Source organism: Arctopsyche grandis, chromosome 2 (genome assembly GCF_051622035.1).
Source record: "Arctopsyche grandis isolate Sample6627 chromosome 2, ASM5162203v2, whole genome shotgun sequence".
In the NCBI taxonomy this organism is placed as follows: domain Eukaryota; kingdom Metazoa; phylum Arthropoda; class Insecta; order Trichoptera; family Hydropsychidae; genus Arctopsyche; species Arctopsyche grandis.
Genome location: NC_135356.1, coordinates 10,206,599 through 10,219,310, shown reverse-complemented (window position 1 = coordinate 10,219,310; position 12,712 = coordinate 10,206,599). Strand labels below are relative to the sequence as shown.

At 34.0% G+C, this 12,712-nt stretch overlaps 1 protein-coding gene across 2 annotated transcripts in view; it reads right to left on the bottom strand.

Annotated features, from left to right (window-relative positions):
* Window positions 1–281: 281 nt before the first annotated feature.
* Window positions 282–12,712, bottom strand: part of acj6 (abnormal chemosensory protein 6) — a 108,685-nt gene continuing 96,254 nt past the window's right edge. Inside the window, exons 4-5 of one of the 2 annotated variants that reach the window (XM_077445896.1) lie at window positions 8,563–8,586; window positions 282–1,010 (exon numbers count right to left, since the gene is read on the bottom strand). In XM_077445896.1, the coding sequence (XP_077302022.1) occupies window positions 282–1,010; window positions 8,563–8,586 (753 nt within the window). The remainder of the gene's footprint in view (window positions 1,011–8,562; window positions 8,587–12,712) is intronic. The other variant, XM_077445897.1, reaches the window with a different exon arrangement.

Below are 12,712 nucleotides of genomic sequence, written 5' to 3'. Positions count from 1 at the left end.
TGTTCAAAGGTTCTCAAACTTTCATTTCATTTATTCACTTTAATTTTTTTCTTTTTCTTCTTCAAAAAGATTTATCAAATTATACTAAAAGGTACGGAGTGTTGAATTGCTATAATTTTATTTATATGTTGTTTTTTTTTTGTATTTTTTTGTTTTTGTTTTAAATATAATCTTATATGTGTGTGTGTATGTGTGTGTGATAAGTGATGCGGTCACATTTATATTTAGTAATTGTATCCGGATCCAGGGTAGGCCAAAATAGCTCCCCCGTTGTTGCCTGGTCAGTGCTGCGCAGCAAACTTCATCCTCTTTTGTTTTTGACGCTGATTGCAGAACCAAACACGCACTACATTCTTTTTCAGGTCCAGTTTTTCAGCTATCGCTGCTATTTTCTCACCAGATGGTCTCGGTTGCACCGCGAAATACGCCTCTAGGCTGCGTTTTTCGGGCGCTGCTATAGAAGTCCTTTTACGTTTCTTTTCACCAGCTGGTAAAACGCTGGGTGCATCTGGGTCCCTGCGCTTGTTTTTCGCCTGGGCTTCAGCCTCCTCCAACCACGCCTGTAGTATGGGCTTTAAAGCTATCATATTGTTGTGAGAGAGTGTGAGGCTCTCGAATCGGCATATGGTAGATTGTGACAGGGCTCCAACTCCAGGTAGCTTCAGGTTGGCTAGGGCTTTCCCTACGTCTGCTTGCGTGACTCCTAGTTTGATGCGTCGTTGTTTGAAGCGTTCTGCGAACGCCTCCAATTCTCTGGGGTCTGTGTCTGTGTCTGGATGTAAGCCTGCTGCTACAGCTGGATGGTGGGCGGCATGATGGGCGGGGTGGTGGGCTGTCGCCCCTGCCAGGCCCGCCCCATGGTGATGATGTGACATCATGTGGTTCATGGCTCCGTAACCGTGGAGCTGATGGTGGGTGCCGCCGCTCTCCCCCATGGGGGCCAGTGTCGTCATCGATGAGGACGTGATCGGATCCAGCATCTCCAGACCCTCCATGCCATGGTGGGACATCTGAAACAATAGCAAAGTGAGTCAAAAATTGCATCATACAAAAGTTAATACCGGCTGACAAGATACGAATACACGTGGCAACTTCTGAGTAACGTCTGGGTGACCAAAATAGCGTTAATATACTGGCGTTACTATAGACCAATAGCGTTACTATAGACCAATACTGCTGGTTATGCCAAGCATACAGCATCCCACACTTCTTTGAGTACACTTGACCTTTATTTATTATTTAATCAAAATTTTTATCGTCGTTGTTATTATTAAAACTCGTTTAACGTATGTGTTATAGTCGAAGTACATTGAAGGCGTTTTAGATTATTCATATTCGAATACAATTCAACTAGTAAATTATATCTGTACAAGCGCAAATACACTTTCAACAATGTGTAATATAATATAACAGTTGAGTTTTGACAGCTCAGATGTATGTACATATTAACGAATGTTTTAGAATGCAATAATGCGTTAATATTTACTAGGTAATATGAATAAAGGTAATGCGTACTGTATTACCATAACTCTAAGAACTTTAAAACAAAAATGTGACTTTCCAACTCAATTTACTAGTCGAGTGATATTTTCACGAAAACCTTACCTCTTCATATTATCTGGTACGAACTTATAGTTGAACTGTAAATCAACTTCCAAGGGTTAGAGGGAATATATTCCAACTAGTCAAAAATTATAACAACTGAAAATCCAATTCATCTATAACGGTAGTTGGTATCATATTAGATGGAATATGTATATTCGAACTAGTCAAAATATTTTACAACTGGAAGAAACACTTCAACTGTAACATATGCATGTACATATTTATATTGACTATTTTCATAGCATACATATTACGACTTGTTGGTTTTTGAAAGTTATAAAACTAGATTTGGAAGCTCATATATCATACTTGTTTGTTATGATATTATATTAGATGGCTATCATTTGTTTATAAACCTTGATGATTTTATATTCCAAAGTACAAAAAAAATAATTAATTGATCAACAAATTTCATCATAGAATCAACACACTCGAATGGTCTATTTTGATATTGAAATTTCACAATGGAAGCCCAACGAGCAGTAAACCGAGCGTTGATTATATTGAAAGCAACGAAGTACATATAATATGTACACACACCAGCCACGTGTCTATTGAATTAGACGATTGTCGGGAAAGCTGCGCTCAATTTGCGGATTAAAACGAGCGAGACGATAGTTTAAAAGGAGCAAAATAGCGAGGGGGCATTTTCAACCCCCCCATCACGTCATGTCATATTCCATTGACGGAGCGATCGGGGCGAGAGTAATCTCATTAAAAACGATGGGCTCGGGCAATTATCGGAGTTGTTGTTACGGGGTGATTTTTAAGCGACGGACACGTGTTTCGTCTCCTAGGACCTGCAGCATCCCTGAGGACCACCGGATCCCCTCTACATAGAACCCATTCGTCTCAGTTCGCCTGATCATTTTCTTATTTAACCCCCCTTAGCGGGAGGTAGACGATTTGGCATGGGGGATTCCGAAGCTTTTCCCTTTTTGTGACACAATATGTACAACATGAACAAAACCCTTGACGTGTTACAGTTTCTAAACTTCAAATTCGTCATTTAACAAATCAAATTTGTCGTTTTACAAATCGAATTCGTCGTTTTACAAATCAAATTCGTCGTTTTACAAATCAAATTCATCATGTTGCAAATCAAATTAAACTATTCATTTTATTATACATAGAGAACTTTATAAAGAATATTATAGAGGATCCGCCAGCAAATTCAAAAAAATAGATTTTTGAAAAAACCTCTTCAATTGGATTCATCATAGGTGAATATGGCGTTCTCTAACATTCTCTATGTATGTATAATATATCCTCTATACATACATATTGTATTAAATATTCTCTTTTTCTCTATACATAATATTCTCTATTAAGTTCTTTATGTACAATAAAATTAATATTAAAAAAAATACATCCAATTTTTTAATTTGATTTGTAACATGACGAATTTGATTTGTAAAATGACGAATTTGATTTGTAAAACGACAAATTTGATTTGTAAAATGACGAATTTGAAGTTTAAAAACTGTATGTTTCTTAATGCAATTCAAGGTGAGTAGATTTTTGTAGAGTTTCTTACTATGGCATTTGGCTAGGCATTTCTGACTAGGCATTTGCTATAAACCCAACGAATTTATTAACTTCGTATTTAGTAGGGTTGTCAGATTTCATGCAAGTCAAACTGGGACACCCTCCCCCCTAAAAAAAATCAAATCTTTGACTTTTTTATAAATATATTTTCAATCGAAGTGATAATATTTAGAATATCTATAATTGATTTTTTTCCCTTCTATTTTTAATTTACGTAAATGAAAAGTGCTACAAATAAAATTAAGAAATCAAAGATAGACTTCACTGAGAGGATTAGTGAAAAAATCTAATAGGGTTTTTGGTGCTTTTTCTTCAGCTAAAAAAAGCTTTAAATAGCTTTAGAGTGCGTTCTATTGCAGGTAATAGTGATAGCCACCTAGTTTTTGAATGTGAGAATAGATTTTTATATTCAATATTAGCAAAATCACTGTGATGTGATGAATCATTCAGTGTAAGAAAATTATCGATCCAAGATAAATTGATTGATGCCTGATACACGTTTTTTGTCTCCCTTCTACACATAGTTCTCCAGAAAGTATAAGACACAGTCAAATAGTTCATTGTTGAATATTGCTGCAGTGTTTACCAGACTGTTGTTCCAGACATCGACTTTTTGTTTATAGTTTATGTTAATAAAGTATAGTTAAAAACTTCTGTAGGAATTTAAAAAGTTTGACATTTGGGCGTCCCGAGAGGTTTGTTCGGGACACTGGGACACGAGACCTAAAACTGGTAACAATCCCGATTAATCGGGGCGCCTGACAACCCTATATTTAAATCTCCAGTTGAAAATGCGTGTTTTAAGTTACAATAATGCAATATATGTGAGGTTAACTATTTTAATTATCTAAAAAAATCATTTTATCGTGTATATGATTATGTATAGTATCATTTTTAACGTCAAATATTATAAAATGAGTGCTCGAAATAAAAAAAAATAGCGGCTGAAGCAGAGCCATCATTTTAAGGTGGATATCATTCCCAAATTGCTTCCCGCGAAAATAATTATTTCTGTTGATATTGATCAACTTTTTTTATTTCGTTAATTACATAATTCGAATCTTAGAGGTTTTGACGAGGAATACATAAAGTATGAAGACCATGCATTCAGTATATATGGAGAAATAAAATAAAATATAAGCCCTGGTCACTCGCTATCCAAGTGCTAATATTAAAAAAATAGTATAAATTTCGTCTTTACATATTAGGTCCGTTTACATACATACATATATATGTATATTATCCTGCACTGCGCGTTAAGAGGGCTGGACACCAGCGCTTTGTCCATACAAACGTATTACACTTCTCCCTTCCTCAATTATGGCACTAGAACTTACTTTTTAATATGCTATGGGTATCCAATATAGGCATGTTTCTGTGGTTTTATTTTTTTGATTAGTTATTTTTTATAGGAGCTAGAAGCCGCCAAACATCTATAAAATGCCCTCTTTTTTACACCCACGAAAAGAGTCCAGTGTGCTTATTTAACGGTTGATTTTTAAAAAAATACGAGCACACTAACATAGAAAATATCTTTCTCATACCGATGATGATTGTTTTTTTTTAATTGGTCCAGTTTCGGAGGAGAAAACTGAAGAATACGAAACCTCGATTTTGTCGATTTAAAATAGGCATAATCTGGTCGCATTCACTCAATATATATGTGTATGTATATGTTGATATATATTGTCGCATTCACTCAATATACATATATGTATATCGAAGGAAGGAACGGCAACAAAATTAAGATTTCGGGTATACAGTCTATAACACCGCACAGAAAAGACTACTTCTATTTATACTATACAACATCGCTCGTTTACGGCACGTTCATACTTGTGCTCAATATTGCATTCATATTCATAAATAATCAATTTTAAGTCAAAGTATCATTTCAAATTTGATCATGATCGGATTTGAATCATTTGTGTGGTTAAATGTTCTGACAGAATACATCGTTATAACAGGATTATTTTGTATCCAATTGTAATATTATCAAAATTAACAATTTGAGTTGAATTAATCCGTATGCATAGTGTACACATCGGATGTGATTCGCTCATTTATATGTATGTATGTATGTATAATATATATATGTATGTAGGGAGCAATATGTTATGTTTAGGATTTCGAGTGCAATGCTGGCAATATTTTATTTTATATAAATAAATACTGAAGGGCATGAAGTACATAGTCAATTTTAATAGACTTTTGTCTGAATATCTGTATGCCCAATTGAAAATATAAATAAAAGAATTATGCGCTCGATTTGCGAACATGGTTCACCTCTATGCCCAATCATACAAAAACATTACAGTGTAAACACTGTAATGTTTTTGTATGATATTCGAGTCCCCTCTATATTTATTCATATTCAAACACCCCAATCAAATATAGATAAATTTGGACAAGATTCGAGTCTATAGATTGCCGGAAGAGGGAAAAGGAGTCGAAAAGTGCGCAGGGGTCGTCAAATAGTCACGTGAAAATTCAAACAACTATGTAAATTGGCACAAATTATTAAATGTTATGTTTTGAGTTTAATACAATATTTAAAAATACGATAATAATATGTGAATCCTGCTTTTCCGAGATTCTGGAGTTCAAAATAAAATAAATGATAACAATATGTGAATTAGTCAAACAGAAATAGTCTTTTTGGAACTGAAAATTGGAATTCCGTCACTTTTAAATATAACGGCTCATTTGTTTTGTGCCAAACTATAACGGAATAAAAGGAGATGCCAACAAAGGCAAAAATTAAACTTTGACGAGACTTTCAAAAAGCTTTATGACGGTTGTAATTTTAGTCTAGTACGTCCGATGCTTTGTTCAATATTTAAGTCCTGTTGCATTCGGACTTTGCAAAAATAGTTGCATTCGGTTGCATTAAGTTAAAGATGACGAATCTTCCACACTAGCGCTTCTCTAAATTTTTTCGAGTAGACTATTTTCTCCTTTCCTCCAATTTGATAAAAGAACTCTGAACTTTGAACTGTTTTATTAAATAGTATATATAATTAAATATAATTTTGTAATTTTGTAATGCGTGAGTTTGTCTGCGCGGCAATGTCGTGCGGCTTTGTCGGGCTATACATATGTACATGTGGACATTCTGTGGTATAATATACAATTTTGTATATGAGATTTAAATCATTCGAACGAAGCTAAGTGTGTAACTGGTATATTTCATATAATATTTCAATTTAAGTTTGATTCCAAAAACGAATGCTTTTTTTAATTTTAGGATCCTTTTTGAACCTTTTGATTTGAGTAATTTATGCAATCGTAATCTGGTGACTATTACGATTAGTGACTATTAGTGAGCCAAATAAAAAAAAATAAAAATAAAGATGAATGTTGAGATTAGTGATAGTATGCTGATTCACAAAATTTTATGTGTATGTATGTTCTCTAAAATTAAGATGAAAATAGAATCCATTCAATTTTAAAGTTGATTCAAAAAGTCACAGAAATCTTTTGAGGCAATTTCTAAATTCAGCAAGACCGTCAAAGTTATCGTATCTGGTGACTATTACGATTAGTGACTATTAGTGAGCCAAATAAAAAAAAAATTAAAATAAAGATGAATGTTGAGATTAGTGATAGTTGCTGATTCACAAAATTTTATGTGTATGTATGTTCTCTAAAATTAAGATGAAAATACAATCCATTCAATTTAAAGTTGATTCAAAAAGTCACAGAAATCTTTTGAGGCAATTTCTAAATTCAGCAAGACCGTCAAAGTTATCGTATAATAAGTTAAAGATGAATCCATTATTTTTCGCATTACATTCGCTGTATTTTTTGATCGAACCTCACAATCGATTTTGAGAATTGGCTTTGAATTTTAGTGTCGTTGTCATCGCTCTAATTTCCATCGTTCATTTATAACGTCGATAACAAGCGGGTAACCGGGGGAAATAAAAGTAAATTATTTCGGAGGGTGGTGGAGGTGGGCAAAAGCAGGAAAAGGGGGAGGTTGGGTTAAAGGAGGGTCCTTTATTTATGATGGTGCACTCTATGAGTGGAAAACCATTCTGTGTGAGCACTTTTAACAATGTTGCGTGTGCTTCGGTATAGACACCAGGGCTGTCCCTCACGGGCCATATTTCATCATTAGGGGCGCGTGTCGCCCATACACCCCCCAACCACCCCCTAACACACGCACTCCCTACAGCCCCTGACCCCTAGCTTCTTCTGATCGACCTAAATTCTATTAAACAAAAAAAATGCACATTGATCTTTCCACCTGTCGCGAGTGCACTTGACGCTGTATCGCGTTAGGGTTCCCTTCTGCATCGGAATTTGGGGTGCAACTTTATTCAATAATCCCAAAAATTATCATGGCAATATAGCATTGATGTAAAAGATACGCAGTATGAGACTGCATTCTCTTTTGATCTAAATTACCCCCAATTGGATACAAACGAAAATCTCAAAGATAATGAGGGCTCGAAACTTATGACTGCATTTTCCATGTATGTATGTAAGTATATTAATTGATTCAAACTATTTTGAATTTAAATCATCTTTGAATAAGGGGGAAAATATCGATATAAGCAGATATATTGTGACAACCTATTTTACATTAATCACTGTCTGAAGTATTCGCGAAGAGTGCGCATACAACTTCTGTGTATAGTATTTTTGATTCTCTAATTATGCATATGCTTTAATAATTATGTATGTCAAATATTATCAGTATATATTTCTATAACTTAATTATGTATTGCTTTATCTTGGACTTTGTTTTTGAGTTCATATTTTAATTGCATTTTGGGTGAAACACGTACATATGTATATTGTTTTCAATAATTTTACGAAAGATTTGAGGATTCATCCTTAAACAAATACATGTATGCTTGTACACATTGTAATAAAAAGAATAGCTTCTCATGTACAATTCAACGTATTAGAGTGGAATAGCGACAAAGATGGGATCTCTAATGATACGTCAGACCGAGATGTGTTTGTTCTACTGTTATTTTTTTATTTTTTTTTTGCTTTCAATTGCTCCCGCAGGCACCCCTTCACCGAACAAATGACATTTCGCCATGCTTTTTGCATACATAGAACCTACTTTCGCTTCCCTTACACTTTTAGCCCGAAATGGCAATAGATTGGACGACCGGGACTGCTTAAGGTGAATAAGCACTGCCGCAACATCTGATTATGTTGGAAATAAAAAAAAACATACTCATACGTACATGCATACACAATTTAAAAGGATCGTATTTAATCGGAATTTTTTTTACAAACATGTTTTTTTTTAATATTTATCTCTTCTAATGCTTCGCACTCTTCTCAAGAACATTTATATGTGCCATATATTATATGGTATCGATCACTGTATATTATGGGTGCGAAGTACATATATGATGATGGAAATAAAACACCCCTTCGGACATTACTGAATGGGTTTGTATTTTCCTGTGTGACGTTATCTGATGTAGGTGCGTATTCGGGAATGCTCTGGTCCAGAAAAATCGATATCGTTTCCACAACAAATGAAGTTTACGAGGACCCCAAACCGTTATTAATATCAGTAATAAGTTATTTCATGGGAATTCGAACATCGGCACGGCCACGTTTTGTTTGATGTTCAAGCATTTGCAACGAGCAATGGGTGAAACGAACCCCATTCGTGTTTCAGGGATCGTTAAACTTCGCTCTCAATCTGGTTAAAATTTTAATGATTTATTTTGAACAAAATTTTCAAATATTTCAAAAGTTTTTAATAGATTTGTATAGTGCTTTGATGACATACAACGACATATAAAAATGATCTCGAACTTGGTTGCTACCTCAGACCCAAGTCTCACCCGGAGATTATAATAAAATAATATTTATTTATTAAATATTCATATATAATATTATTAATAAAAAATCACATTTCGAAATTATATAAAATAATAATTTTCGATAAAATCATAGAGGAAAATATTTTTATCCATTTATCGGCAGGCAAATCGAATGATTTGATGGAAGGAATTTTATTATATGTATATCATACAATTTATCGGCATCTAATTCTACATTTACGTCTATTACAGCATCTAAATAATCTTGGTATCTTAAATTTTCATTCTTGAGATTAATTACTGAAAAATACTTGAGTGGGCTTATTTCAAAAATTATAAAATTTTACCAAGTAATCAATAGCCTTTTTGTACATATGTACATACATATGTATCTACAAATTTTCTTCGTTTTAGTAACAAATTTTCGAACTAGATATCACCAAACATTTCGTATGCGAGATATGCGCCACAGACCACTTCAAAGTTCTTTATACGCTTTGTATATATGTATACAAAGTTCTGTCATTTAGATTTATTTATTTTCTGAAATTGCCCTTTTGTCCTTTATTTTTTTGTAAAGTCGACTTTCAACGATCCTACCGACGAAACTTAAAAAATCGCTTCTGTTTTCTGCTATAGAAATGTTAGACAGATCGAAGATCGAAAAATGAAAATATCGAAGAATGACGACAAAGTGACAAAAACCCTGTCAACATGGGTTAATTTTATTCATAAGTGAATTATCAATATGTGGACCGATGAGAAAATCCAATTAAAAATAGACAATGCATCTTTGAAATACCAAATGCATCTTTGAAATGAGCCGTATATTATTTTTCGATTTTGTAAAACACGTTATTAAAAAAAGATTATTCTCGTGAAAAATATCAAAATTAATTTCAAGAATGTGTATACGATTGTTTAAAACTCCAAATTTGTATGCTAACATTTTATAATCAATTTCATAATTTTATTAAGCATTTTTTTTAAGTAACAAAACGATTCTTTATATGTCCTTTATTTTTTCCAAAAGAATATGGTTACCGTAGCTATAATACATCATGGATATGATATCACAAAAAAAAAAAAAATAATACCGAGAACTGAATATTAGCTGAGATGTATAATATAATAAACACCACTCCTTTTTTCGAAAAAATGAAAACATCTTCACATGTACCTTCCAAAATAGCTAAGAAAATATTAAAGAAAATAATTTAATTTTGACTTCATTCAAATAGCACAGTTGACGACCCATGACTATCCGTTCACACTTAAGTGCCACTAAGCGGTACACAGCCTCCGTGAAAATTTTACTGCAGCCGCGAGGAGACTAATAATTGTATTGGCAGTTTGAAATAATTCAGCCGGGCAGAGCTCGTTCGTTATGTGGAGCAATAAATTTAGACAAGTCGCCCCGTTTCGGCTGAAAGAAAACGAGTGTTACAATAGATGGGATTCGCGATCGTAATACAGGACACTATATAACATCGTATATTATATTTTGTTTATTTTGTAATGTAAACATGCGTAGGAGTGTGCGTGCGTACTCCCTCAAGTGGTCATTTGGTCAAGTGTGCGTTGGCATACACCGTACTCGAGCGTCGTTACACGCAACCCTTGCACACGGTGCGTTTTGCCGTTAGGGTGACTGTTACAACCCTTTTATATCGGGACGCTTTCCGATCAAATTTACAAAAAAACAGTGAATTTAATTCGGATCCTGTCGCTTGGTAGTGCTGTCGATGACTAGAGACACGCATTTTGGGCATCCATTTTTGTCAATTTTAGCATTTTAGCGTTTTAGGGCATTAAAAATGTTCAATTTTAGCATCTATTTTTATGGAGAGTTTAATTTTAAATAATATAAAATTTCGATGAATTTTAATAAAATTTATATACATAAATACAATTTAAAGGGGTCTACCTCACGGGCCCGAATGTGAAACGCCCGAAAACGCAAATATCGGAAGGAAAGATCGAAAATCTAAAGATCTTAAGTCGAAAGATAAAAAAGGGTGTATGGTAAACGATACATACTCACTTAATTTGCGCGAGCAGGATACAACGGGAACAAGAGGAACATGCTTTTCCTCCCGTATTCTGCGCGTACACATTAATACGGGAGGAAAAGCCTGTTCCTCTTGTTCCTGTTGTATCCTGCTCGCGCAAATTTAGTGAGTATGTACGTGAGTATATACCGTTTACCATGCACCCTTTTTTTTGATCTTTCGACTTAAGATCTTTCGATTTTCGATCTTTACCTTCCGATATTTGCATTTTCGGGTGTTTCACATTCGGGCCCGTCACGGAGACCGAATTTAAAGACAACACAACAATTAAAAAATAATAGAAAAATTCTTAAATGTTTTGGAATTAAAATTACAATGAAAAAAACATGAATATAAAAATAAAAAGACAAAATATATGAATATAAAAATATAATACCGATTAAAATTTGTTAAAACTCAACATGCAGTATATTTCTACAGATTATTTTTACCGATTCGTGCGACGATCGGTAACTATTATATTATAGGTAGATATATTGTAAATACCTTTCAGCATCCACACTATTGACGGGACATCAAATAGATTCTAGAGCTGCACAACTAAACTCTTCATATTTAATTTTTGTTGCCATCAATAATAGCAATATATCTGGCGGGGATTCACTTTTTATATTCTCTATTAATTATCTAAAAAAGTGCTGATATCCTTCCAAACATTGAGCCTCTGTTAATACATTAAAAAATGGCAGGTTTCTAAAAATCAAAACTGTTTCTTTAACATTAATATTAGATTGTGTGCCTGCCACAGATGGATTGAATAGTTTACTCAATGTTTGGAGCAATAGATTTGTCTTATTTAGTCTTGAGTGCGAGTCTAGTTTTAAGACGCTTTTTTGAGCAGCCTTTTGGATACACAGCTCCCACTGTCTTCTTTTGTTTATAGTAGTAGACAAAAGTAATTACTTGGTTTTGACAGGAAAAACACCGTCTATGGTTAACTGCAAGCTCTGTTGTATCCCCTCAATTTCCTCACATAATAAATGGGCAAAGGGATTGCAAGACCCTTCTAAATTGTCTATAAATTTTATAAATTTTATGCAAATTTCACTTTTGTTTATTATTTTAGCTATTTATCTATTCGCATATTTTACGAATTTAGCATCTATTCAGAATTTTAGCATCAATTAAGCATTAATAGCAAAATGCCTAAGATACGTGTCTCTATCGATGACACATCCAGTCTAAATCCTTTATTATAATAATATATATAAAAACGGATGCGATGTACGTGTGTGGGTATGTATGTATGTGGCGGACGCGTGTATAAGTATGGAAATTTCAAAAAAACAAATTTTAGAATACCAAGAGTATACGTTATGCATAGAGATGTGGCGTGACGACCGACCATGTTGACGAGACGTGGGGAAGTAGGGGGGGGGGGGGTTTGGAGTGGCTAACATGTGCTCTTGATATTGAGCACCTGATATGGAAAGGGTGTCGTCAGATTCAGATGCGCTGCGTGGGAGCGTACATACATACACACGTCCACGAATACACACACATTCATCATTTCGAAAGGGTAAGCGGCGAGCGTGTAATGCGAGAACTCAACATTTTACTATTAATACATGCGTGTGCCTATAAATTACCTTACATTATATTTATATAAGACGTATAACTTTATTTTAATTTGTATATCAATTCCTTTCCGAATCCACCCGTTGAAATCAACGGGCATAGCAT